The sequence below is a fragment of the Phalacrocorax carbo genome, chromosome Z, assembly GCF_963921805.1.
Source record: "Phalacrocorax carbo chromosome Z, bPhaCar2.1, whole genome shotgun sequence".
In the NCBI taxonomy this organism is placed as follows: domain Eukaryota; kingdom Metazoa; phylum Chordata; class Aves; order Suliformes; family Phalacrocoracidae; genus Phalacrocorax; species Phalacrocorax carbo.
Window position 1 is genome coordinate 37,857,837 of NC_087548.1, and position 27,984 is coordinate 37,885,820.

The window sequence follows — 27,984 nt, forward strand, 5'->3', positions numbered from 1 at the left end:
CTGGATTATGTCCACATGCTGTGTTTTAGTTTGCATGGTGGGAGCAGTATATAAACATCTGAGTTACACTATACTGATACACAACAGAAGAGGTGAGCCAAGGGATGGCATAGCACTGCCTGAGGGTGGAAATGCTAACTCAGGGTTTAGGAGCATATCTGAAATGTTTGTACACCAACACACACAGTACGAATGCAATGGAAAGGAGAACAACGAGAGGCGCAAAGCCCCGGGGGAGGAGGGAAGGGAGGGGAGAATGGGAACGAACCACCGAAACAAACCGCACGCACCGCAGCCGCTCACCGCCCGCCGACCCGACGCCGCGCCGCCTCCGCGCTGCCACTGCCCCCCCCTCAATATATTGGTCATGGTGTCACATGGTATGGAATGAACCTGCCATTGGCCAGTCGCGGTCAGCCGTCCCCACCACGGCCCTGCCCCTCCCACCCACCCCACCACCACGCGGCAGAGCGCGGGAAGCTGGAAAGGTAGCCGACCCCTACAGTGAGGAGAATTAACCCCTTCTCAGCCAAAACCAGCACATTCTCCACCCCTTATTCCATACCATTTACACTATGCCCAGGTCCCATACGATGCAGCAATGCAACCCTACCACCCACCACCCCTCCCCTTCCCATCCTTTAACATAACACACAGACATCATTCCCTTAGTTCATGGACCTTCCCTGTAAAATGTCCATTAAAATGTCCATTGAGTTCACCCAGTCCATGACTCTGGGCTCCATCTGTCATATCAGTCTTTCAGGGTGGGAGAGATGGTGTGTGGCGTTGGGTTGCTGCATACCGAGTCAGTCATCGTTCCATCACTGCTGCACGGCTTGCTTCATAGTTTATCTTCCATGGGTTGGGAGGCTCGTACTCTGATATCATTGATACAACACAGAGGTGACATACAATATTATATAGCAGTTCACATTGTGCCATTCAGTTCATTGACTGTTTTCGCCCAAAATCAAATCCCCTTGAGGCACACATTGGATTTCTCCATCCTCCCGCATCACCCACCAAGTGCACCCAGGTCCTCGAGCAAAAGCAATCCCACGAATGGGTTTGCCTTTGCCGGAGGCAGGAAGAACCCAGACTGTTTTGCCCAGCATACTTTTTGCGTGCGCTGCAGGGACTCTATCCCCTTCCACAGTATGTAGGATTTCTGACTGGGCAGGGACAGCTCAGTTGGCAGATCCCCTCGTGTTGACTAACCACGTGGCTTTTGCTAAATGTGTATCCCAGTGCTTGAATGTCCCACCCCCCATTGCTCTCAGTGTAGTTTTTAACAGTCCATTGTACCGTTCAATTTTTCCAGAGGCTGGTGGATGAGAGGGAATGTGATACACCCACTCAATGCCGTGCTCCTTGGCCGAGATGTCTATGAGGCTATCTTGGAAACGAGTCCCATTGTCTGACTCAGTTCTCTCTGGGGTGCCATGTCGCCACAGGACTTGTTTCTCAAGACCCAGGATAGTGTTCCGGGCAGTGGCGTGGGGGACAGAATATGTTTCCAGCCAGTCAGTCGTTATTTCTACCATTGTAAGCACATGGCGCTTGCCTTGGTGGGTCTGTGGGAGTGTGATATAGTCAATTTGCCAGGCCTCCCCATATTTATATTTCAGCCATCGTCCCCCATACCACAGAGGCTTTACCCGCTTCGCTTGCTTGATTGCAGCGCATGTGTCACATTCGTGGACAACCTGTGCAATAATATCCATAGTCAAGTCCACCCCTCGATCACAAGCCAACCTGTGTGTTGCATCTCTCCCTTGATGGCCTGAGGTGTCATGGGTCCACCGAGCTAGAAATAGTTCACCCTTATGCTGCCAGTCCAGATCCAACTCAGCCACTTCAATCGTGGCAGCCTGATCTATCTGCTGGTTGTTCCAATGTTCTTCAGTGGCCCAACTCTTGGGGACGTGAGCATCCACATGCCATACCTTTACAACCAGTTTCTCTACCCAGGCAGCAATATCTTGCCACAATGTGGCAGCCCAGATGGGTTTGCCTCTGCGCTGCCAGTTGCTTTGCTTCCATTGCTGCAGCCAGCCCCACAGGGCATTTGCCACCATCCAGGAGTCAGTATAGAGACAGAGCACTGGCCACTTTTCCTGTTCAGCAATGTCTAAGGCCAGCTGGATGGCCTTTACCTCTGCAAACTGGCTCGATTCACCTTCTCCTTCAGCAGTTTCTGCTACTTGTGGTGTAGGACTCCATACAGCAGCCTTCCATGTCCGATGCTTTCCCACAAGGCGACAGGACCCATCAGTGAACAGGGCATATTGCTTCTCATTTTCTGGCAGTTTGTTATACCGTGGGGCTTCTTCAGCACATGTCACCTCCTCCTCTGGTGATAATCCAAAATCTTTGCCTTCTGGCCAGTCCATAATCACTTCCAAGGTTCCTGGGCGACTGGGGTTTCCTACTCGAGCCCGCTGGGTGATCAGTGCAACCCATTTACTCCACGTAGCATCAGTTGCATGGTGTGTAGAGGGGACCTTTCCTTTGAACATCCAGGCCAGCACTGGCAGTCGGGGTGCCAGGGGGAGCTGTGCCTCAGTACCAACCACTTCTGAAGCAGCTCGAACCCCTTCATATGCTGCCAATGTCTCTTTTTCAGCTGGAGTATAGCAGGCTTCGGACCCTCTGTATCCCCGACTCCAAAACCCTAGGGGTCGGCCTCGGGTCTCCCCATGTGCTTTCTGCCAGAGGCTCCAGGTAGGGCCATTCTCCCCGGCTGCAGTGTAGAGCACATTTTTTACATCTTGTCCTGCCTGGACTGGCCCAAGAGCTACTGCATGAACTATTTCTCGTTTAATCTGTTCAAAGGCTTGTCGTTGCTCAGGGCCCCATTTGAAATCATTCTTTTTCCGGGTGACTTGATAGAGAGGGCTTACGATCAGACTGTAATTTGGAATATGCATTCTCCAAAAACCCACAACGCCCAAGAAAGCTTGTGTTTCCTTTTTGCTAGTTGGTGGAGACATGGCTGCTATTTTGTTGATCACATCCATTGGAATCTGACGATGACCATCTTGCCATTTGATTCCTAAGAACTGTATTTCTCGTGCGGGTCCCTTCACCTTACTTTGTTTTATGGCAAAACCAGCTTTCAGAAGGATTTGGACTATTTTCTCTCCTTTCTCAAAAACTTCTTCTGCTGTGTTGCCCCACACAATGATGTCATCAATGTACTGAAGGTGTTCTGGAGCTTCTCCCTGTTCCAGTACAGTCTGCATCAGTCCATGGCAAATGGTAGGACTGTGTTTCCACCCCTGGGGCAGTCGATTCCAGGTGTACAGGACGCCCCTCCATGTGAAAGCAAACTGTGGCCTGCACTCTGCTGCCAGAGGGATTGAGAAGAATGCATTAGCAATATCAGTTGTGGCATACCACTTGGCTGCCTTGGACTCCAGTTCGTATTGAAGTTCTAGCAAGTCTGACACAGCAGCACTCAACGGTGGAGTGACTTCATTCAGGCCACAATAGTCTACTGTTAGTCTCCACCCTCCATTAGACTTCTGCACTGGCCATATGGGACTGTTAAAGGGTGAGTGGGTCTTACTGATGACTCCTTGGCTCCTCAGTTGGTGAATGAGTTTATGGATGGGGATCAGAGAGTCTCTGTTGGTGCAATATTGCCACTGGTGCACTGTTGTGGTGGCGATTGGCACCTGTTGTTCCTCGACCTTCAGCAACCCCACAACAGAAGGGTCCTTCGAGAGAGTGGGCAAGGTAGACAGCTGTTCAGTTTCCTCCGTCTCCAAGGCAGCTACACCAAAAGCCCACTTGTACCTGTTTGGGTCCTTGAAATACCCTCTCCTGAGGTAGTCTATGCCAAGGATGCACGGAGCCTCTGGGCCGGTCACAGTGGGGTGCTTTTGCCACTCATTGCCAGTTAGGCTCACTTCAGCCTCCAATACAGTTAGCTCTTGGGATCCCCCTGTCACTCCAGCAATGCTAATGGGTTCTGGCCCTATATAGTTTGATGGCATTAAGGTGCACTGTGCGCCGGTGTCCACTAAAGCTTTATACTCCTGTGGGTCGGACGTGCCAGGCCATTGGATCCACACAGTCCAGTAAGCCCGGTTATCCCTTTCCTCCACCCGGCTGGAGGCAGGGCCCCTCTAGTCCTGATCATGGCAGTCACAACTCACTTCCTGTAAATGTGAATCACAAGTCCCTCTATTACACTTAGAAATAAAATCTGCGCTTCTACTCGTCTGTCTGGGGACTTGCTCGCTGGAAACTGGAGCAGCAGCTTTCCTGGAAGAGCCTCCCTGAGTGACTGTTCTTCCTTGCAGTTCATGTACTCGTGCCTGTAGGGTCAAAGTAGGCTTGCCATCCCACCTCATCATGTCCTCTCCGTGGTCACGCAGGTAGAACCATAGGGTGGCCCATGGTGTGTATCCCCTTCTTTGAGCCAAAGGACGCTTATTCCTAACAGCTGAGACACTACTCTGTTGAGGTGGGGAGTAGGACAGATCTTCTTTGAGTTGCTGGACCTCTTGGGATAGTTTCTCCACAGCAGAGACGAGCGAGGAAGAGATATTTGTTTCATAATCCCGGAGTTCATCAATCACCTCCGCCACCGTTGGTGTCTTGTCATCTTTCCAGGACATTACTGCCAATGAGTTTGCATACGAGGATGGTGCACTCCGTACAAACTTCCGCCACATGGGTCGTGTGCACTCGGCTTCATCTGGATCTTTGGATGACCGTTGATCGTCCAGGTCACCATAAATCACCTCAAACACAGCTAATTCCCTTAGATACTGGATGCCTTTCTCCATAGTTGTCCATTTTCCTGGGCAATATGTAACATCTTCTTTAAAGGGATACCTTTCCTTCACTCCAGACAGGAGTTGCCTCCAGAGGCTGAGGCCTTGTGTTTTTTTCCAATTGCTTTGTCAACGCCCCCTTCCCTAGAAAGGGATCCCAATTGTTTGGCTTCTTTTCCCTCTAGTTCCAGGCTACTGGCCCCATTATCCCAGCATCGGAGCAGCCAGGTGGCAACGTGGTCACCTGAACGAGGGCTATAATCTTTTCGCATATCTCGCAACTCGCTTAAGGACAGGGATTGGGTGGTCTCTATTTCATTTATTACTTCTCCCTCCTCTCCCCGTGATGGCCCTGGTTCTTCATCATCCCGTTCTAAACGAGTTGATGTCCGCTTCCAATATTTCATCTCGTGTATGGGGGCAACTGATACTGGTACGGGTTTATTTTCTGAGCTAGCTCCGGTACTTGTTGTGGGGGATTGAGTGGCTGCAGTGCCTGTCGTCAGGGCTGGATTGTCTACAGTGCCAGTCACTTTGCATTTCAATCCAGAGACATTCTCTTCCCCCTGGGGGCACTGAATACTGTTGAGCAGGGCTCGGTATGCATGGGCCAGGCCCCAGCATGTTGCAGTTATCTGTGTCTCTCTGGAGTTCCCAGAGTAACAACATACTTTCTCCAAATATTCTACTAGTTTTTTAGGATTCTGCACTTGTTCGGGGGTGAAACTCCAAAACTCTGGGGGTGCCCACTGCCCTAGGTACTTGCCCATGCTATCCCAAATGCCCTGCCACTCGTAACTATCAAGCCTCGGGGCAGATTTCTGGGTGATATTCTTAAGTTGCTTAGTCAAAACCAAAACAACATGCCCAAAAACTAAGTGCACCTTAACCACCCAAGGATGTTCAAGACACAAAAAGGTTGTTGTAACAAAGGCACAGACATCATAGATCAAAGTTGCAAAGATACCATTCTGTATTTCCTCCATATAAAATCTCTCAGAGGAGGAGGTATAATTGCTAATTGCCTCAACAAGGTGGTATCCAAAGTACAGTAACGGTTTCAGCAAAAACCCCAAATACCAGATAAAGCTGAAAACGAGTGTTTGTATAACAAATCTTGTAGGCAAAACACTACTAATCACAGCAGAACACAGCAGACTCAACAAACCAACACCGATCTTTAACACCAACTGCAAAAAGGACAACATGGTGCTGGGACCAGCAGCTGTTGTTATCTCCCAACCCTCGAGCCCCACGTTGGGTGCCAAAAAGACTGTCGTGGTTTAGCGGCAGCTCAGCCCCACACAGTCGCTCGCTCACTCCCCCACCGGTAGATGGGGGAGAGAATCAGAAGGGTAACGCTCGTGGGTTGGGATAAGAACAGTTTAATAATTAAAATTAAAAGAAACAACAGTAGAAATGCAATGGAAAGGAGAACAACGAGAGGCGCAAAGCCCCGGTGGAGGGGGAAGGGAGGGGAGAGGGAGAACGAACCGCCGAAACAAACCGTACGCGCCGCAGCCGCTCACCGCCCACCGACCCGACGCCGTGCAGCCCCCGCACTGCAACCTGCCCCCCTCCATATACTGGTCATGGTGTCACATGGTATGGAATGAACCTGTCATTGGCCAGTCGCGGTCAGCCGTCCCCACCACGGCCCTGCCCCTCCCAGCCCCCCCCCCCCCCCGCCACGCGGCAGAGCGCGGGAAGCTGGAAAGGTAGCCGACCCCCACAGTGAGGAGAATTAACCCATTCTCAGCCAAAACCAGCACAGAGACACAGAGTATGAACTGGAAGTGTTGGTCAGTTCCCAGAGCTTTGATGTCTTTGGTATTAGTGAGACTTGTTGGAATGGGTCCCACAGCTGGAGTGCTGGGAAGGAGTGCTCCAGGCTACTCAGAAGGAATAAGCAGAGCAGGCAAGGTGGAGGACCTACACTGTATGTAAGGGAGAGGTTTGACTGTACAGCCCTTACAGTTAGGGAGCCTCTGGGTGAGGATTAGGGGGATAGACAACAAAGCCAATGTCGTGGGTGTCTACAATTGTTCACTCAGCCAGGATGATAGCACTGATGATTTATTCTGTATGCAATTATGAGAAATCTCTTGATTGATAGCCCTTGTCCTTATGGGAGATTTCAACTTCCCAGACATAACTGGGAATACCTGACTGCTGTGACAAGCAAGTCTGGGAAATTCCAGAACTGTGTTGAAGAAAATTTGTTGTCACAAGTACTCGGAGAGCAAACTAGGAAAGATGCCTCCTAGACTTGTTGATTGTGAATAGAGAAGGACTCACGGGAGATTTGATGGTAGGTGGCTGGCTGGGCCACAGTGATCACGAAATGGTTGAGTTTAAAATTTTTGGTGTAATGAGAAAAAAGATCAGCAGAATTGCTACACTGGATTTCAAGACAGCAAACTTTAAGCTACTCGGGGAGCTTTTGAGGGCTTAGGGATCCATAAAAGCTGGTCGATTTTTAAGACTCACCTTTTAGAAGCACAGGAACAGGCAATACCATTGTGCTGAAAGTCAAGCAAGCAGGGCAGAGACCAGGTTGGCTGAACAGGGAACTCCTCTTGGAACTCAGGCAGAGTTGGATGCATTAGTAAGGCTGATGATATTAAACTGGGAGGTGCTGTTGACTCTCTTGAAGGACAAGAGGTCTTGCAGAGGGATCTGGAAAGACTGGGGCATTGGGCAATCATTAATGGCATGAAATTTAACAAGTCAAAACGCCCTACTCTGCCCCTGGGATGGAGTAACGCCAGACACAAGTCTAAACTGGGAGAGCAGTTGTGCAGAAAGGGATCTGAGGGTGCTGGTTGACATTAAGCTCAGTAAGGGTGAGCAGTGAGCCCTGGCAGCCAAGAGGGCAACCCGCATCCAGGGGTGCATCAAACACAGTATAACCAGTCGCTCAAAAGAGGTGGCTATCCCGCTGTATTCAGCATTGGTGTGGCCTCACCTTGAGGGCTGTGTACTGTTCTGGGCCCCACAATTTAAGAAGGATGTGAAGGTGCTTGAATGTGTCCAGAGGAGCGCAACAAAGCTGGTGACAGGGCTGGAAGGCATGTCCTGTGAGGAGCATTAAGAGTCTGGGCCAGTCTGGTTTGGAGAAAAGGAGGCTGAGGGGCAACCTCATTGCTCTCTACAGCTTCCTAAGGAGGGGAAGGGGAGAGGGAGGTGCTGGTCTCTTCTCCCAGTTATGTTGCCACAGCCCTTACAGGAACGGCTTAAAATTGTACTGGGGAGGTTTGGGCTAGACATGAGGAACCATTTCTTTAGCAAGAGGGTGGTCAAACCCTGGAACAGCCTTCCTAGCTGTCAGTGTTTAAGGGGCATTTGGACAGTGTCCTTACCCTTTATAATATGCTTTAACTTTTGGTCAGCCCTGCAATGGCCAGGCAGGTTTGAAGTAAAACTCTTTGAAAGGCAGGTAATTTGGGTCCTCACTGTGAATCCTTCCACTCTGTGGTTCCATTCCTATTGGGCTGCTGTACCTGCAAGTGTACATGCAGCCTATGATGGTGACACTATTCCTCCTGTTAAGTGCTAGTGCTGGGAAAAATAAATATATTTTTATTTCTAGGTGATCTCTTTCAAAATAGTATGTTGCTCTGAAGACAGTGACTTTCAAGGACTGAGGGTAGGCAAGTTAGTTCCTACTGCATTTTAGATGTGTGGGAAGGCAGTAGAGGAAGCTGGTGTTGAAGATATTGGTAGGACAAGTTCTTATGACTCCAGCATAGCTATTCTGTGGGCAAATAGAAGGGATAATTTCTTTTTCTACCTTTAGCACTTTAGGTATAGTTTCTTTTTCCTCACTGTATGTGTTCTGTATGCATATTTATGAATTAAATCTCACGGTACATAAGCTGTACTAAAACTAGTGTTTTTTAAATGTCAGACAAATGTAGTAGTCAGATACCCTTCTGTTCCTAAAGAGATTTTTTAACCACTTATAAATATATATCACTTCTGTAAAGATATTTCTTCACCCTTCTCTATACATTACATTATTTTGCCTGTGTTCATGTAGATACGTAAGAATGCTTATTTTGATTCTAATATCAGATTATCTAAATAGAGAAATAGATGAGCTGGGATCTCAAGACTGATAAAAGTTTTGAACAAAGATTTAAGTTCCCAGAGGTGGAAAGTCTTGGGCTACTTTTTAAGCACCTTTTTGCCTGCCCATTCCTGAGCTTTTCCAGAAACTAAGGTAAGGTATTGGAGCTTAATTCAGTGTCCTGCTATGGTCACACATAGAAGGCTCCTTCCCTGGATCTTCCAGTATCTTTCCCTGTGTTACCTCTGCACCAGAAAGAGGTGTGAAAGTCTTCTGTAATTAACTTCATGCCTTCTTCCTGCAGTTTAGGTTTGGGGGTCTTCCCCATAGCGAATTTTAAAGAATCATTTTCTTATTCCAGCCTTTTAGCTAGCTATAAGAACCAAAGCAAAGTGAGAGCATCGCATACTGATATTTTCTTTTAAGATAAAAGAATAAACATGGCTTAATATGGGTATATTTGATAGGTTTGACCTTGGCTGGCTGCAGATGCCCATTCAGCCACTCTTCTCACTCCACCTCATCAACAAGGCAGGGAGAAAATAGGATAAGAGAGAAAGCTTGTGGGTCAAGATAAAGACAGGGAGATTATTTACCATTTTCTGTCAGAAAAACAGACTCAACTTAGAGACGAGTAATTTATTGCCAATTAAAAATAGAGTAGGATGGTAGGAAACAAAGACAAAACTAAAAACACCTTCCTCCCACCCCTTTCTTCTTTCTAGTCTCAGCTTCACTGCTTCATTCCTGACTTTTCTGCCTCCTCCCACCCCAAGCAGTGCAAGGTGGGTAGAGAATGGGGGTTGCAGTTAGTTCATAAACCTTAATCTCTCTGCTTGTTCCTCTTCATGCTGTTCCCCTACTCCAGCATGGTGTCCCTCTCATGAGATACAGTCCTTCATGAACTGTTCCAACATGGTTCCTTCTCACAGGCTGCAGCTCTTCAAGAACTGCTCTAGCATGGGTTCTTCACATGGGGTACAGTCCATTGGAAAATGCTGCTCCAGTGTGGGTCCCTCATGGGCCACAGTTCCTACCAAGAACTTGCTCCTGTGTGGGCTCTCTGTGGGCTGCAGCTTCTTTCAGGGCACATCCACCTGCTGCAGCGTGGGGTCCTCCACAGGCTGCAGTGTGGCTATCTTGTCTGGCATGGTCCTCTGTGTGCTGCAGAGGGACAACCTGCTCCACCACTGTCTTCTCCATGGGCCACAGGGAAAACTGCTGCAATGGCTGGAGCACCTCGTCTCCTCCTTCCCTACTGAGTGTTGTGTCTGCAGAGCTGTTTCTCTCACATTTTTCTTATTATTCTCTCTCACAGCTGCTGCGTAGCATTTTTTACATTTTCTTAAATGTTTGCACAGAGGCACCATCAGCTTTGCTCTTCGGCTCAGCAGTGTCCTGTGATGGCTCTGTTTCAGAGCTGGCTGGAACCAGCTGTGTCTGTCACAGGGGAAGCCCATGGCTTCTTCTCACAGAAGCCATCCCTGCAGCTTCCCCACTGCCGAAGCCTTGCCATGTAGGCTCCGATATCATATGTCATGTTTCCTCCTACAGGGTGTGTGAACTCCAGGCAGTTTGATGACAAACACATTAGGTTGAACTTCCAAGGGGAAAAATGTCCATGTTTCACCTCCAGCATGTTATATTGTGGTTTGATGTGAAGTGTTCTTATTCTGGCTCTTCTTCAAAGCTGTGATCCTATTCAGCTGCTCTATAAATTTCTTCACATTGTCCACATTTGAATCAGTTTTGGTCAGACAGAAGTCCAAAGTGGGAGTACTTCTGTTTCTCTGATATGTTCCAAATTCCTACCTGTTTGCAGTGCTTTCAAAAAAAAAAAATCCAGGGTTGACCCTATACTATTGCGTGCATGACCTTGTTGCTTATGATGTGCAAATGCTCCAGTAGTCAATTATCTGCCACATATATTAAATAAATAAAAATGTTAGTAGGTGACCTTTCATAACAGCTGTGTTCATTGAGGCCAGCTTTGCTCTTACATACCCTCTTAGGCTGCATGGTTTAGAAAGTCATACAGGCAAAATCCTCCTCATAATGTGATAGTGTCCATTTTCTCCTTAAACAGTATCTTTCTTTCCTCCAGCTCTTATCTTTCATCCCTCCCCCTAGTTTTCAGTCAAGGTCAAGAAAATAGCCTCACTTTTTTCCCCACACCTGCTTATTGTAGGCAATAATCAATATAAATGAAACATCAGAAAATCCCCTGCCAGCCTCTAAGCAGTTACTTTTCCATTTTGCCTGTACAGTCTGCTGGGTTGCTGTCCACATTCTTCATTCCCAACCTTTGAAGAGACTGTTCTCTAGTTGCATTCCCACAGGTAGTCCTACAGAAGTATGGGGAGCAACACACTTGAATAAAATGGCTAGAATTTTGTACATGCCTTTTGATAGTCATTCACTTCCCTTTAAAGAACAATATGTATTTGGCCTGACTACATCACACTTCTTTTGCACATCTGTCTGCTGTTCAGCATGAAAGAAAATCATTGTGGAGGAAGTGGTTCTTAATGTGTGCCAGACACATGATTCTAAGTTTTTACTTCTGACCCCATGAATATGTAGTAGATGAGTACCTGATCACTTTGCCTTTGTGATTTAGCTGAATTTTCTGGAACCTTGTTTGAAGAAGTGAAGTTTGGGCCAGAATGTGCGGCATCTTTTGTGAATACCTGAGTCTAATTAGCGTGTGAATGTCACAGGTCACAAACTTTCCAGCTTCTGCTCCTTGAAAGATTCCTGTTGTAGCCAATTTAATATTTACATGTATATGAGGCACATACATGTTGGCCTAATATAAAATAATCTTATTAAATGGTATTGTCATTACAGAATATCTGTTGCTAATAAGGCAAGAATTAACGCCAAAATAAGGGTTGTTAGTATGATGGTGAGTGGAGGCACTCTTCAATTTTTTTCAGAGTTCTCTAATTATGTTAATAGAGATATACTAATTTTAAAAACTCCTGCCATTTGAAGTCAAAACTTTCAAAAGTAGGTAGTTATTTTGAGCTGCTCCATTTTTGAAGTGCATTAGAGAGACCTGCCTCTTCTGAAGATTCTGTGCAGCCAAATAATATATATGCAGACAGGAGTTTTGCACTGAAAATCGTTGTCTAATTTCTTTTTAAACTATGATATGCAGCAGCCCACTGGGAATATATATCCTATTTCCAAACAAAATATCAACTTAGCTTCTTTTCTTTTTGATGTTGCCTGTCCCTAGGTGTGCCTTCCTTTCGGAGAAGAGGCTCTGGATGATAAAGCACATACCTGAATCAAAACACAAAATGGTGTAAAAAAAAGGGAGTGGAGTCCAAAGTGTCCTCAGTTCATGTAGAAGGAACAGTATGAGCTGCCTTCTTGCTTCCATGAACTTAGGAACACAACAGTGCATCACAAAGATGAGATCCTTCAAATTAGTGTTAAAGCCAGTGACAGAATGAAGACTTGGCTGTCATGCAGCTAAAGGCAGTTCAAATTTTTCAAAAGTATTTTGCTGAAAAGGAGAAGGGATCTATTTACATGCAGGTTTTGGAGTGGGTTCTTTTTTCACCACTTTGGATAATCAATCCGTAAAAGTCTTCATTTAGATATAACCTCTCATACCAGCTAGGAGAAATGAGTGAGGAGGGGTTGAACAGAATCAGAGTATGATCAAATGGGAATTGATTTAAAAAAAAAAAAAAGAACAAAAACCAAACTTTGGTAAGTAGCTGTAAGGCCAGGATCATTGAGCGAGTTTTATATTTTTGTTTTGTATTTTTATGCCTCATACACAGTGTCTCTTCTAAATCCAGTTATTTGTATTGAAAGACATCAGAAATCAAAACAGCTGGTGATGAACTTCCCTCTAGTGGTCTGCAGGACATGTGGCAGAGGGAGTTTGAGTTTGCAAAAGGAGCTATACTGGTTTGATTTTTTGTTGCCATAGGCATCCCAGTTGTGTTGAAACCCAGCTTTCTGGAAGATGACATACTTACCTGTAAACAGCACTAGCAGGTACATTTTCAGAACATAGGGGAAGTAGATTGAGAAGGCGAATGGAAATGGTAGCTTGATGGAGTATGTGCCAAAGGATTCAAAATAAGGCAGTGATACACAAATTGCAAATGCTGTAAAACAACATGGTAAATCTTTAGTCAAGAGGAAGTGGAAGATTGTCAGAAAGCTTTATGTAAAAGTGTTACTTCTAGGGCACAGATATCTGTAATATATGCTGAATTTACCGTATCATTCGTATGCATATGCACATTTTTTTCTCAAGTTCAGTTCTATACGTCTGAGGTACTAATTGCTCTTAATACTAGAATTAGCAAGTAATTCCTCTTCAATAACAAGTTCCTTCACTCCTGTAGTTGTACTGCTTTCAGTATGATCTCACTAGGCACATTTCCTCATCAAAGTATGGTAGGCTGCTAAGTATGGCCTCAGGCAAGCCAGTAAGGTCAGCCTCAGTGGGGAAGAAGGCAGCTTTGGGACTTGCTGTCTAATGTGGTCAGTCTGGAATGGGGGAATCTGTGTGTCTTTTGTGAGGGCATTTTCCTGCTTTACCCAGAAAAATGAACATTTTTCCATGCTGTTAAAAAACAAAGCCAGAAAAACCCAGACACAAACCCCAGAGAACCCCTGTTATGGAAAAAAGTACAGAAAAGAGAGAGATAGGTGACATACAGGCTAATATGAGAGTACATAAACATTTATGACTACTTCGGGAACACAAAAAGAAATATCTCAAACACAAATTACAATTGAACTAATGAAATTTTATTGAAGAAGATTAAGGAAGCAAGTTGTTGGTACCTTTCCCATCTCCTTACCTTTAGCCAGAACTGAAAGCAGATAAAGTGGGATGCACAGTGAGAAGTTGAGCCATGTCAGTGGTTGGTAGTATATTCCCATCCTTGCTAACATGCTGTAAGTGTACCTACAGCAAGAGGAACAGCAGATGAGATCAGAGGGAACGGTCATGTTTTTAAAATAAAGATATATTATTGAAAAATCCAAGGGCATTGCAGAAAAGCTTGGAGCTGTCTGAGAAAATTTCAGAGCAATACTGCAACAGTTTTTGTTCAGGCTCTAATTAATGTCTGAAAGTAGAAGATGGTTCATTGTATCTGAAGGATTATCTGTGGTGCTACCCTAGAGAAGGCAGACAGTGATAACAGCCCTCCAGCCCGAAGGCTCTATCAGAAACAAATATGATTTCATATTGGTCCATGTGAAAACAGATTTCGGACAGGGATGTTACAACTGAGAGGGGCAGGCAGAATATGACTGTCACTTGGGACTGAGAAAATGCTGATATATATCTGCTGAACTAGCTAAACCACTGCTGGAGGAGGCTAAACAGCAAGGTAATGACAGGTTCTTAATCCTCTCTGGTATGGCTGGCCCTCCCCTGGACCACAGAATGGGTAGTAGGTGCAAAAAAAAAATCAGTTCTGCTTCAATATATTGCAGCAGCTTTATTCTCACTGCAGCTGTTACTGTTGCTCACTGGGAGACCAGCATATCTAGGACTTCAGTCTCCAAAGGTAAGCTAGTCCTAGCTAGTTTGGTCTAAAAGTGGTACAGCAGCTTTCCAAACACCAGAGAAACAGCTCTGATCATGTTCTTGTCAGCTGAAAGGCTTTTTGCCCTGTGGTATTGCTGGACATATGAAAATAAGGATTTTTAAGGCACTGTTACCCAGGAGTGTTGCTGACAGATGGAACCAGCATTAAACAAACTTTCTGTATTCCCTTATTAATTGATTTGACTAACTTTGCATCATTCCTGGACTGTAGAAGAGTTTGATGCCTTCTGCAACCTCAGGATTATCTCCATGTTTTTATTATTATTGCTTTTAAGGCATAATCTCAACCCAATACAAAAATTAAACAGCTACTTCTTTTTACACCTTCTTGAGCTGTTTATGGTATAAGCAGGAAAGACCAGACACAGAAAACCTTGCAGAATTTGCTCTTAATATATCATAAGCCATAATGTACAGGGTATTTATGTCCCTGAAGAACTATGTGGAAGAACTTCTAATACTTCAAGACTAGCTGGCTAAGGGATGGGATAAATTCCTGTACACTTTTAGACATGACCACTTCTTTGAGAAGCTAGGACATGGCAGAGATACTGTAAAATAAATCAGGTAAGAATTCTAATCTGTATGAGTTGTACTATATATTATTATTTGAATTGGTCATCTGCTGCTATACACCACAGTATTTTGCCTGTTAAATGGCTACTGTTATTGGTATGATGCTCGACTGTGTTTTTTAGCAATGATAGAAAATAATAATGTATTGATGGACTATTATGCGCTGTCAGGACTTTACAGCCAATATTGTTTACACTTCTGGCCTCTCTCCTGCTGTACATATTCCTTTCATTTGTGACTGGGTTCTACTATTTTAGCTTTATGAACTTCAAAAAGAAATGGGACAGAGCAGTAATCCAAATAATTAATGCAAGTAGTCATTTATTAACACACATAGTACAAATACTCTGAAGCTGACTTAAAATCTTTGTCAATCCTATCTGATGGTTTCCTTTTTCAGATCTCTCTTGTAATATACATATCCTTTGCTGCCTAAATCCATATTCCCCAGTCAGTCCCCAAAGCAATGTATTTAAAATAGCAGAAAGCTATTTTAGCAGAACGAAAAAAAGATAAAAGAATTTTGCTCCTATATAGAGGTTGGCATGAGGCCTATGTCTTCTTAATATGCTTCTTAATTCCATATGCCTTCCCTGCTGTAAGTCTGCAAACTGAGGTCCATAGAGGCTTATGTTACATTTGAGAAATGTTACTGACGTCGGATATCGATGCAAAAGTAAGTAATGCGGAATTTTCACCATTACAGTTTTACCACAGAGAAGTACTGGTAACCTTCCACCATACAAAATTTGAAATAAAAATCCTGAATTATATTCCTGTCCATTTTCCCTCATGCTCTTTGTCCTTACAGTGTGATATATGCCCTACTATGGCAAAACTTTCAGCCTCTGCAGCAGGAGCTCTTGGTTTTTTGGAAAGCACAGTGCAATTAATGCAGAATAGTCTTCCCCTCTTAGAAAGAACTTCTGCTGGTGCTGCCTTACTGTGCTGTCAATCTTGAATTGGCATGATATATTAAAAAATAAATAAAATTAAAGCAATAGGATTGTAAATCAGTTTCTGAAATCGCTGTTCCCTGGGAGGCAGTTGTGATTTTCTTCTAAATTTTTTGTTTAAAAGGTCAAATCCTTTCAACTACAAATGTTAATGCAACAATTTACTGCTGTAAGTCACCCTGCCTCTCAACTATCCGGACTTTTGTAAAAATCAGTAAGTAGTTTATAAGGTCCAAGCTTTTATTTAAAATGGGGAATATGCTTTTCTACCAGTTTCAAAATAATGAAATGAGCCTACAGCACTGTAGGGGTGCATTTCTGCTCACAAGAATGACCCATTTTCCCCTCATGGTTTAGCCATTGATTCCTTACCTGACCACATCTAATAAATTCCAAAGGAAAAACAGAACACAGACGACATATCTCCCTTGAACTTCTTCCTGGCTGTTGATCACAACAAACAAAACAATTATTCTCTCAGTGATCTGAAAAGAAAAAAAGAATTGTGAATTCAGGTAGAACCTTCTATAGCTCTCATTTCTGTGCCATTTTCACAAAATCGGAGGCCACAGGTCAACCCAGTTTGCTTTACAGAAATGCCTCAGTGACAGTTTTGATTCTTGGCCTGCTTTTGTTCAAGGCCCAACTGGCCTCCATCTCAGGGAACTAGAAACTGTTGGCTGCAGCATCATATATGTGCTCTGGTAAGGGTGGAGGTTTGCTTGCCATGGGGATGACTTGGGTTTGTTGCCCAGGAAACCTGTGGATGGGCAGACTGAGATCAGGGGAGCAAGGGCTTCTCCCACTGCCTGCTGTGTCCAGAGGGCCAGTGGGGTTAAGCCTGCTTGTTCGTAGGCTGTATGGGAGGCCATGGGATACGGCAGGGGTCTTGTGGGTGTAGTATGCCAAACAGTGGTCATCTCAGTCCCAGCTCTGCTTTCTGTGGCTTGGAGATCTGCATCCTGAGGGATCTCTCTCATGTAAGATTTGCAGAGAGGAGCAGGAAAGGTAGAATTCTTTCTTTTTCTTTCCTTGTCATTCCTGGCTAGGAGAATTGGGTTTAAGCTTGTCATTTATGTGAATTATTGTGATAATATTTACATCATTACATTTTTCTAGTGGTTGAACCTTCTCTGACCCACAAGGTAGGGTTTTACAAATGAAAAGACATAAATGTGGATTAAGCAGGCACTGTCTCCAGCTTAAAAAAATACTTTGGCAATGTGAAATATCAAGAAACTAAAAACAAAGTGTGCCTTTTTGCAGCTTTCACAGACAAGTTTCCTATCAATATCCATGCCCCACCCTGTAAAATAAGTGTATCTGCAGTATTCAGTACTGACAACAGTTGCTTGTGAAACTGTCCCAGGATGGTACCAGTTCACTCTGATTTGCATTCTGTTTGAAAGTGTTGCAGGAGAAAACATGCTGGTATGGTTTCATACCAGCTGGTTCAGCTGGTATGAATTGGGATGGCTTCATGGGGTTTTTTATACCATCTGCCATCTGCTCCATAAGATACCGTAGGTTTGATGATTTTATGGGTTAGGATGTCAAGAAATCATTACAATAGTCAATAATTTCAAGTCATGAAATGAAAACAGATTAACAAGGTAGTTTTATAAGCACAGTAATTTTTTTTCACTGGTTTCCCCCTTCCCCTTACTCCTACCTTAAATGAAGTAAGAAATTGGCCTCTCACAAATTTGTGCAGTACTTTTGCTATGTAATGTTTACCAGTCCTGTGTGGAAGATTTCAGCTACAGGCTTTTTTTACAAACGACGTCTCAGATAAAGCAGCCATCATCACTTCACTATTCAGCAAAATTACGTGGGAACAATTTTTTATACAGAAAGAGCACGTCCACCCCCTAGGTATCTGGTTCCTGATCTTGAAAAGCACTAAGGGGCCACAACAGATAAAAATAGTTTTGCTGCCTCTCACCCTGCCCTGACTGTCATCATGTGCTGCTGATCCCATTGGTCCCTAACTGAGGAACTGATTTCTAAGGATGTCAAATATTCCAGACTTCTGTATAGATAGGCCAGGAAATAGAAAGCGGGAGGTTAAGTCCTGTGTTTGTACACTGATGCTGAGGATCCTGGCAAGAAAATGAGGGAAGTGGAAATACTGATGCAGGATCTGAAACCAGATACAACAGAGATAGGAGAAGCATGGTAGGACAACCATCACAGGAGGGAAATCAAAACAAAGATAAAAGCAATGTGAGCACTGAGCAGGATTGGGTGCTGGAGAGAATAATAGAACCTGAGTTAAAATCATTTTGGTGAAGGGTGATAAACGAGTCCAGCACTGGGGGTGTGGGCATTTTGTTACCAACTCTAAAATCAGACTGGGATATATAGAGAGAATACTGTAATGTTGCTAATATGAAAGAGATTTCAGGGAATTGTCTCACCTAGAGATCAAAGTTTTATGGTGGTAATGCAATGGTGGGCATGTTTTTAGATGTGAGAGCTGGCAGATTTTCCAGTCACTTGCTCTTCATAAGGTGGCTGGGTGGAAAAGTGCTAGAAAACAGCATGGATCAAGCGATGAGGAACTGATCCCTATTCAATGAGAGAAAAGTATAAGCAGGAGGCAGGTAGCTACCATCCCCTGTTTCAAAAGGATGAGCACTGGCCAGTGCGGCCAAGTGGCTGTGGAGATGCACAGTTCAGCCTCATGGTCTGGGAGCAGAAGAGGCTGTGGATTTCCTTCTACCTCCCATGGCACAAGCAGATGCACAAGAGGCAGCGCATATTACGTAGCTGGGGCGCAGCACATTTCTTCCCTTAGAGGATTTGTGTTTGGGGCAGTGGAGGCACTCAGCCTCCATAGTTGCAGATGATGGAAGTCAGTAATCAGGCTGTGTAAAGTAGGTTAAGCACCTGCAAGAGCAGGGAACTGGACCTGACACAAAGCAGGTCCCCTGTAGGTCTTCTGTTCCTGTTAGACTGCAGTCTCAGCCAGCAAACACTGGGATGCACAAAGCAGCCATGAGAGGTCAAAACTGAGAACCGCCTGTGGCCTTGCTTCAGAGCACATCTGCAGGGCAGGACACAGGTCTGGCTGCTCAGGTCAATTGCGATGCCCTCACGAGGATAGACAGATGCATCCTACCTCTTTTCTGTATAAATCAGGAGGTCTCCTGCCTGCTTGCCTTTATTCCCCTTCAAGACATTGTGCCCTTCAAGACAGTGCTATGAAAGATCATAGCACTAATACCTTTAGGTAACCCACATAAATCAAAGGTAGGTGCAGTGGTTAGTCAGAGGCTGGGGACCTTTCTGCAAGTGACAAGGCAGGGTGGTACTTGAAGAAGAAGATATTCCAGTAAATGTCTGTTGATATTGTGTCCCTATACACACATTTGTGTACATATATACATGGACTCATTTACATATATAAATATATGCACATACGTGTATACATATGTATATGGCTGCTCAGCCATGGCCCATTTCTTCTAAGGATCATCTGTCATTGCATGAATGAAGATATTGTACTGTCTGTTGCTACTCTTTTGCTTAAAAAAAAAAAAGCAAAACTAGAAGCTTTGTGTTTTCTCATTTGTAAGAAGGAAGTATGTGCTTACACCTCACAAAGCATAAATACAATGGTTTCATTTTTCATTCCTTCTTGTTCTTTGTGTTAAAATCAAACTGGAATTTCCTTCCTCTTCCTCTCCCAGCAATGGTCTCTCACAGACTACAGCAAGTTCTATAGAATTGCATAAATTTCTGAAGGGCAGCCTAAGCATCTGAAGGAAGTAAGTGAAACATAGCAAATTAGACTAGCTGAGATTAGGGCAGGAACAAGCAACCTATTCACTTCCATTTTTTAATAACTGACTGTGCAGTATTGTACCTGAAACACTTCAACTTAATTAACGTTTAAAAAAAAGAGATGAAAAGTGCTACTAAATATTTAGATTAAGTTAAAAGTCAATGGTTTTATCACAAAGCTCTATTACCTGGATTTTGGTCTGGTAAATGCAGTCATGTTTGCACAGGATGAAGAATTAGTGTTTTGTTCATAGAAATACCAGTCTTTTCTTAAATCTTTCCTACTGTCTCCCTTGCTGAAGTACCAGTCCCATCAGCCTTTACTCCCTGGCCAGACTACTAAATTTCATTATCCTCTGTTTAGGCAACTGCAATGACATGTGACACTTCCCCTGTTCTCCTCTCAATCATTCAAGCCGCAAATGCCCTGAGAGACATTCCTTTGCACCAGCTTTGTGACCCTCCTTTGTCTTCCCTTCTTCCAAAGCATCCATCACATGTCTGTCTTTCATGGTGTGACTTGGCCTTGGCCTACCTAACCCTTCTCAGGTGCCTGGTGGCCTGAGATTTTGTCCCTCAATGAGGCCATCCTGAATGTTTTTTTTTTCCAGAAAAACATCTGAGTTTGCATTTCCACTCTCTGTAATGTGTACCTCAAAGTGTTCCTTGCAAATGCTACTCAACCGTGAAAATCGGGGATATTAGGCGGAAATCCTTTGTTAAAACTCTGCTTAAATCTTGTCTCTGCTATAATGCCTGCAAAACAACCAACCACCACAGGGGTGCTTTCACAGCTTGTTTTATTCAAGGTGGCATTACCTCCACCCATGTGCTTCCCTGACATTGCCTTAGCCACCAGTTCTCTCATCCTAGATATCACCTGAGATGAGCTTCACTGTGGATATGCATTGTGCATGGCCTGAGGGATGCATCTAGGGATATGTTTTAAGCTTAGAGTCAGAACAGGTGGTGGAAACAAGGAGCAGGGCAGCCACTGTCAAATTCTTGCAGCTTTACCAGTGCCCTGACTACGTACAGTAGAACAATAGGTAAGCATCTCTAACTGTCCTTCCCCCATTCATAGTTATATGAAAATAACATCTTTTTTTTCTTCATAAGAGGCAGGGAGGAAATTGTGGCAAGGCACATGGGAGTACTGTTGGCACAGAACTTCTTAACCTTGCACTCTTACAGCAAAAGCAGGTCAACCCAAACAAAAGCTGAGTCTATGTCAAAGAGCTTGTATACCTTGCTCAGACAGCATGAAACTACTGCTAACATAGGGGCAAGAGAGTTGTGTTTGCAGTGAGAGAATACCTGGGGAAAGACCCAGTAAGGATCCAAAACTATTTTTGTTGTGAGGCAAATGTTTAGAGTCACAGTGCCATATCATTCTCTGACCCACCATGCTGCCCTGGAGAGCACTGCAGTGATTGCACTGCATGCAGGTTTTCTTGCTTAGAATATCCATTTCATATCTAGTGTCTTTTGTGGCAACACAGAGCAGTGTTTGTGCATGCTTCCTGATCTCTGCTTCTGTATGGCTGGGTAGGAAAGGAAGGGACTATGTCAGGGCTGGGAAATGTGTAAATTTTGCCAGGACAAGCATTGCTTTACCAACTATTAGCATTAGCATGCTGCTCTTCTCTCCAAGAGATTATGTGAGATTTTTTTTACAGGACACATTAGACAGGATACTTTTTCCCCCCTAGGTTATTGTAAAACCATGTAGATTTAGGTGGGGAAAACAGTTAATAGCATTTTGACAAATTTGCTACCATACTTAGTGAGCAGCATAAAGAACAGAGATTTGTTTTAATCAATTTCTAATGGAGATTTAAAAAGAGGAACAATCTTCACCCATGCAATATGTCATTTGACAAGAATGGGCTATCCAGAAAACTAAAAACATAACTAACTACTCTTGGTCTTCTACCTTCTGACTTCAGAGAGCAATACCAGTTTCACCATTATTCAAATACTAAGAATTGGAAAGATTTGAAGGTAAACTCAAGTCAACATTTTTACTTTTTTAATGCATTAAGAAAACTACCAAAACCTGAGAGTAACTCCCAACAGAAAACAAGAGCGTGGTAAGGAAAAAGTCAGAGTATCATCTTGTTTTCTGCTATAGCATGTGATCTTTTTTCTGGTTTTCTGCCTACAGCTGAACATAGGCCCTGTAAACCCCTTAACAGCATGAGAAGCTCTGGATGTTGCCACATTTTGCCCATGTCTGGGTTTGAGAGGGCAGAGACCGTTACAGCAAGAATATGACAGTTCCCCTCTCTTTCCCCTCCCTCAATTCTTCAGTCTCTTAATTTATCTTTCTTAATCTTTTCCTTCCACACTGTATGGGCATCAGCAAACTGTTTCAGGAGGTTTGATGTGCCAGTGGTTTTCTCACTGCCATTCCTTTGCTACCCCTCAAAATCTCGTCTTGTGCTTGTCTAAAAGATAAATATGCACTTGTCAGTGAGGAAATGACATGGAAAAATATTAGCTACTAAAACCTAGGCTCTGAAATGTTGTCTTCTGGCTGTAAACAAGTTGGCTGGGAAGGTAGTATCCTCAGCCACCTATGGCACCCTAGCAATGGAGGCTGCCCCTTTTTTGCAGATGGCTGCTCCACTGGTCATCTTCCAGGTCCTTGCTGCTGTGGCCTGGGCGTGGGGCACTCACTATTCAGTTTCACTCAGAAAGAAAACAGTTGAGCAAGCAGCTCTTTCCCAGCCCAGCTCTGAGGGCTCAATTCCTGCAGTTAGCAAACCATGAGCAGACCAAGCTCCCTGAGGAAGGGTGCAGGTGGACCACTCAGGGTAGTTCAGCCTAGGCTTGTCCCCAGGGGCAGCCACAGCTAAAGTGTGTAGGTTGTGGAGGAAGGGTCTTGAGAAGTAGACTTACCTGCAGACACCTGGGGAAGAGACAGCCTTTTTCAATGCCAATAAGGATATGTAGGATCTCCAGTATAGATAATAACTGGCAAAGGCGCATTACAAGCCCTATGGAGTAAAAGGTGTCAGCCAATGAATCTACAAAGTGAAGAGGAAAATTAGAGAGTGGTTATAGTTAAAGTGCGGACCAACTACTGGGATTGCTCTTGCCCTATCACAACTGGAGATGACAAGAAATAAAGTTCACACGTCACCCAACTTTTGGGTAGCAGAAGCAAAGCTTTGAGGAGGGGAGGAGGCAGTCCACCCTGTGTGTGTGGCTCTGACACGGAGGCAGGACACTGAGGAAAGAATGGGATCCCCTGTACTTGATGCACTGGCAAACACTGTGCAGGGTGTGTTGGTTTGGAGATACCGCTTTAGGATATGTCTAACTATGAGGAAATGTTGAGGAATGTCTAAACGTGAGGAGACGTTGAGTTCCTGCCTGTACCCATGGCAGTTCCTAAAACAAGTAGACCACAAAGTAGGTATTTTATGTGCCTACAGCTGTCCACTGTTATAAATAATTTTCACTCTCCAGCCACTAGTTTTTTATTTTTGACCCTTAATGCCAGGCAACAGAAAGGGAAATATGTTAGAATGTTTTTGGAGATAGAGAGTCATGTGCAATAACCACAGAGACATTCCCTCCTAGTGGCTTCAATAAGATTAATATTCACATTCACATCATATTATCTTATTCACATAAGATTAATATTCACATTTAGGTCTATGTCTAAGTCAAACATTACTAGCATGCTGCTGAATATCAAAGTCCATTACCAAAACAAGAGCTTCATTCCTGATGTGATACAGGCAGAACATAAGTACCAGTCATTTGTTCATCCTTTTTAATGGAAGAAACAATGGTCTTCTAATTGAAATTACAGCCCCTGGTATTGGACGTACATCTATTCAGAACCCTAGCTTTATCTCTAATTTTATGTTTCTGTGTGTCACTGTCTCTTAAAATATTTAAGGAAAACAGAGAAGGAATCCTACCTTTTCCAAATGACATGAACCTGATGATCATATTTGTAAATATCCAGGAATGTCCACAGAATTGCATTAAGTCATACACAAAGAGGTAGGTGTTCATGGTAAAGCTGTGGAGGTGAAAATGATAAACCAAACTGTATGACTTACTACAACATTCACGCTTTTTGACCTGTAGAAATTGCACTCTCTTTGGATATGTTAGGAAAACAAACAAAAACAGCTGAAATGGAAACAGATCAGTGAAAACTGTTTGTGTCTGTCAGAGGTCATAGAACAGTATTCTTCCTGATGGATCAAAGGCTCCCTTTGTTGGTATACGTAGGATATGCCCAGAAAAAATTTCTGAGTTGCTGCCAGTGATTAGGGTGATCTGTGGCCATACAGCAAAATTTGTGCCTCCAGAGGAAAAAGCAACTAAACAAAGATGCTCCATTGAGTGCTGGGTTCAAGCCTGAGCCCCTTGGCTTGGCTCTGCCTTGACAGTGTGACCAGACTCGAGAGCCTACTGGCATCGCACCCACTGCAGCCCTGCTGAGGGTCTTGGACTCCTACAGACACCAGCCTCAGATTTCTTGCATCTGGGTGATGTTTATCCCATTCCTCCCAGAAGACATGCCTCAGGATAGCTTAAAGTACAATGCAAATAATTCGCAGTCTCCAGCAGACAGCATAGTTGTCAAGTATTTATAAAAATGTGGGTGAAGAAATGGAAAAGAAAGCCATATTTCAATCTACTTTTGTTTATGCAGTCTGAAAGATATCTGTCTTTCCCTTTTTTAACCAGCTTGCTCTACAGTTTTTCTGGGTAAACATTAAATTAGGTCTTCGTCTTTCTGCATGTGTTCCAAGTTGCATTTAATATAGTGAATCTTCTGTTGGAGCAGACTAACTTTTGTAGCTATTCTAACCTAATTTTCATAGCTAATATGACTTTTTGCAAAACTTCATAGAACCTGGAGGTACTTTATTTCCTTTTCCCATAAATTTCTTTTCTTCTGACTTATTCCAGAGGGAAAGGCTTGCCTGTACTCCAGTTATGAAAAGGACTGGCCACATTTTGGGGGAAATGAATTTGTTGATTTTGTACTAGAATTTCTCTCCTGTTTTTGCTCAATTAATTTCCTGCCCCAATAAGCAGTAAGGTCTCTTTAAGTTGCCCCTTAACCCAGTGTGTTCATGTGGTATGTCTCTGCCATCAAACTTTATTTCATTTGTATCTGTACATAACAAACATGCTGAATTTTTTTGTTTAGAAATATCTAAACATGATAAATGCATATACTTCATTCCCAGCATTGGACCAAGACCTTAAATAACAATACACACTTCTGCAAATTGATCTAGATAAACTCATCTTCTAAATTTTTAATCTAAGTATATCCTAGGGAGGTCATAGAAAATTACTTACTTCCTCTCTTTCTGTTGTGCAGGGTGGCTGATATTCATATCATCACTTCTATAAGCACAGAAAGATTTGTTGGCATAATTTACCTCCCAGGAGACATCACTGCCCTTTCATACTATGAAAATAAGACATATGAGGACCCAGACAAAGGAATGTAGACCATAAACACTCTGTTTGGGAAAAGTATGGTACAACTGAATTGGACTGAAGTCCAGTAAGCTCTATAAATATTGACCAAAAATCCCATCTGCTTTATTACTGAATGACACTTTATTCTCTTTTGTGGTAAGAAAAAAAGATGCAACACTGTACATTACAAAAAGGCAAAAAAATTAAGAACATTGTTCTGATTTAAGAAACAGCCTTACTATTGGATGGATAGGAATTACTGTAATGGGTATGAAAGTTATGGAAACAGTTACAAAAGTCCTGAGGCTTTCCAGTCAGGACCCCCACCAGGTTCTTTGGTCTGATATTGCCACATGGACTTTGCATGAGATGCAAGCTGAGTATATGGTTTCTCTCTTCTTCTGGCATTTAGTTTGCTACATCTGTCTCTTATCCTTGGAACTTGTATTTCAGTGATTTGGGCTCATTTTCCAAACTCTTCCTCCATTGGCTGGCTAGAAAATTGTTGTCATTACAATCTTAAGCTGCTTAATCTTGGCTGAACAGGGTATAACCAAGAGGACATTTGCAAACACAGCTTCACACTAGGGCTTTGGCAATATGGCAGCCATTGCATGTTAGAACTCCTCATCTTTAAAATGTACTGGCAGCTACTGAAATGTATGTATGCTGTTGACATTTATGGAGGGCCCCATATTCCTGGTGAAGTGTAGAGATCTGCTGGCGGGCAGCATACCGGTGTTACCTGGAGGGCCGATCCCAGCCCCAGAGCTACAAGCAGCGCAGCTCCCTCACTTGTGATGCTCTCCATCGTGTGAAGGAACAGCCCTGATCTCAAAATGCAGCTTCATACTACTATATTAAACCCTGCACAATAAGTACCTAAGACCAAACAGAAGCTTTTGACAGACATGAAGAAATCTGCAGAGAATAAAAGGTGATTTTAGTGTAATCAAAGGAAACTGAAATGTAACTGTTCTCTTAAGTTCTTTCTCATTCAAAGGCTGATCTCTTTACCTAGAGAACCAGAAGCAGACTGAGAATAACCTATTTTACTGTCCTAACAGTTCTGTGTCACAACACAAAATTCAGCCATCTTCTTCTATATGAAAGGTCACTGGCAGAAGATATGGGCTTTAATTAGATTTCCTGCTCCCCTCTGTTCACAGCAGGCATCATTTCACCTTTATGCAACAGAACCTGCTTCTGCAGCACCTTTGCACACAGAACACTGACTAGCAATCCACCAGCTAGCTGTTCAGTTCCTGACCCTGCCACAGACCCAGACTTGCAGGCTGACCTTATAAACTTCACTTAGCCTCCCCATTTGTAAAATGGACTTGTTGCTGCATTTATTCCTTGTAGCGTGATGTGCTTTATTGCTTTCAAGTTGCTTTCATCTGAAGGCATTGGGGGAGCACTGGGCATTTCAGGACTCAGCTGCATTGATGACAGGAGAAAGAAACAAAAATGGGTCATGCAGCAGAGACACCCAGAAGGCTGGACTTGCTGTCTGTTGTTTCAGTTGTCAGTTCCATGTTACTTACTGTGGCTGATTTTAAACCAAATACGTAGAAATGCTAGGGATACATTTATCATTACATTTAGGATCAACCTTGTTTAGTGGAAAATTTTGGCTCTCTGGGCTCAAAGCCTAGGAAACTAGAAGAAACATAAGACCACTCAGAACTAGTGCAAACAGCAGCATGGTCCCAAACATCTTCTTTTCCCTTTTATTTACCAGTGGAGATTTTACCTGATAGAGTTTTAGCTTGCAAAGCCTGATATATTCCCACAGGCAGAAAAGATCACGTAAGTATAATTGTTGAATTTTATTATTTTTAGCATGAAGGTCTTCAGTGTGTCTTTATGGAGGCTGTCATCTAAGGTATGGTGCCCTCAGTGTCTGAAGGCTGGTCAGGACAGTTTGAGCTAAGGTTGGCAGGTAGCAGAGCAGTGGCACCCACCTTGGGGCAGCCCTTGGCCTGGCTGGGTGTCCCTTGAAAGGAGCCAGGATGAAGGCCATACTTGGTCCCTCTCAGGGGGTCCCACCCAGGCCTGCATGAACTAAGCAATCTCTTGCCTTCAGAGCTATTGCGCTTTGCTGCCTTCCCATGTGCCAGTTCTGGCTGGCCACACAAGAGGAAGCAACGCGTGCACTGAAACGAGAGAGTGCTGTTCCTTTTTTTTTTTTTCTGCAGGAAAGGACTGCTAGAAAAGCCCCGCTGCTGACATGATTTCCTTTTAAGTCATATTGGTCTCAACTTACACCCCTTCCCCCTCCTACCCCCGTGACAAGCTGCAAGCACTATATCTCAGGAAGAAGAAAGCTGCTGAGAACAATGAAAGACGCAGTTTTTCTCTCACAGGCACATCCCACCCACGTTTTTTCCCCTTCCTTTTTGCATTTGAGCAGTCCATGTCACCTGCATTCCAGAGATATTACCTTTGCAGGGGTCAGATTGCTGCTGCTGCTCCTGATTTTCCTCCTTTTTGTTCTCTACAGCTGCAACAGCTGTTTGTTAGGAGATCAGCCCTCCTCTTTCCTCTTCCCCACCCCACGACGTCACTGTATGTAGCACCAAGCAGGAACAGCACTGCACTTCCCGAGAAAGGAGTTTCTGACCCCAAATATCTCTGCTCCATTTGCTGGGCTCCTCACCCAGCCTGGCCTAGCTTAGCTTAGCCTAACCTAACCTAACCTAAATTTGTTTCTTGTTGTTGTACTAGTAATCT

At 43.9% G+C, this 27,984-nt stretch overlaps 1 protein-coding gene across 6 annotated transcripts; it reads right to left on the bottom strand.

The window, feature by feature from the left end:
* Window positions 1–512: 512 nt before the first annotated feature.
* On the bottom strand, window positions 513–27,795 carry HACD4 (3-hydroxyacyl-CoA dehydratase 4). 6 transcript variants are annotated; one of them, XR_010370551.1, is made up of 9 exons: window positions 27,695–27,795; window positions 25,123–25,234; window positions 23,718–23,821; window positions 22,684–22,811; window positions 16,363–16,475; window positions 13,701–13,807; window positions 12,864–12,995; window positions 7,281–7,478; window positions 513–881 (listed from the first exon to the last, which is right to left on the bottom strand). XR_010370551.1 is itself a non-coding variant. In XM_064438174.1 (8 exons), exons 2-8 carry the CDS (start codon window positions 25,158–25,160, stop codon window positions 7,414–7,416), a joined length of 687 nt encoding a protein of 228 aa, XP_064294244.1. In that variant the 5' UTR covers window positions 25,161–25,234; window positions 27,695–27,795; the 3' UTR covers window positions 6,492–7,413. The 6 variants fall into 6 exon arrangements, 5 of the variants coding, with proteins under 5 accessions (XP_064294244.1, XP_009510299.2, XP_064294241.1 ...); XM_064438174.1 differs by lacking the exon at window positions 513–881 and having other exon boundaries at window positions 6,492–7,478; XM_009512004.2 differs by lacking the exons at window positions 513–881; window positions 7,281–7,478 and adding an exon at window positions 9,487–12,153.
* Window positions 27,796–27,984: the final 189 nt, after the last annotated feature.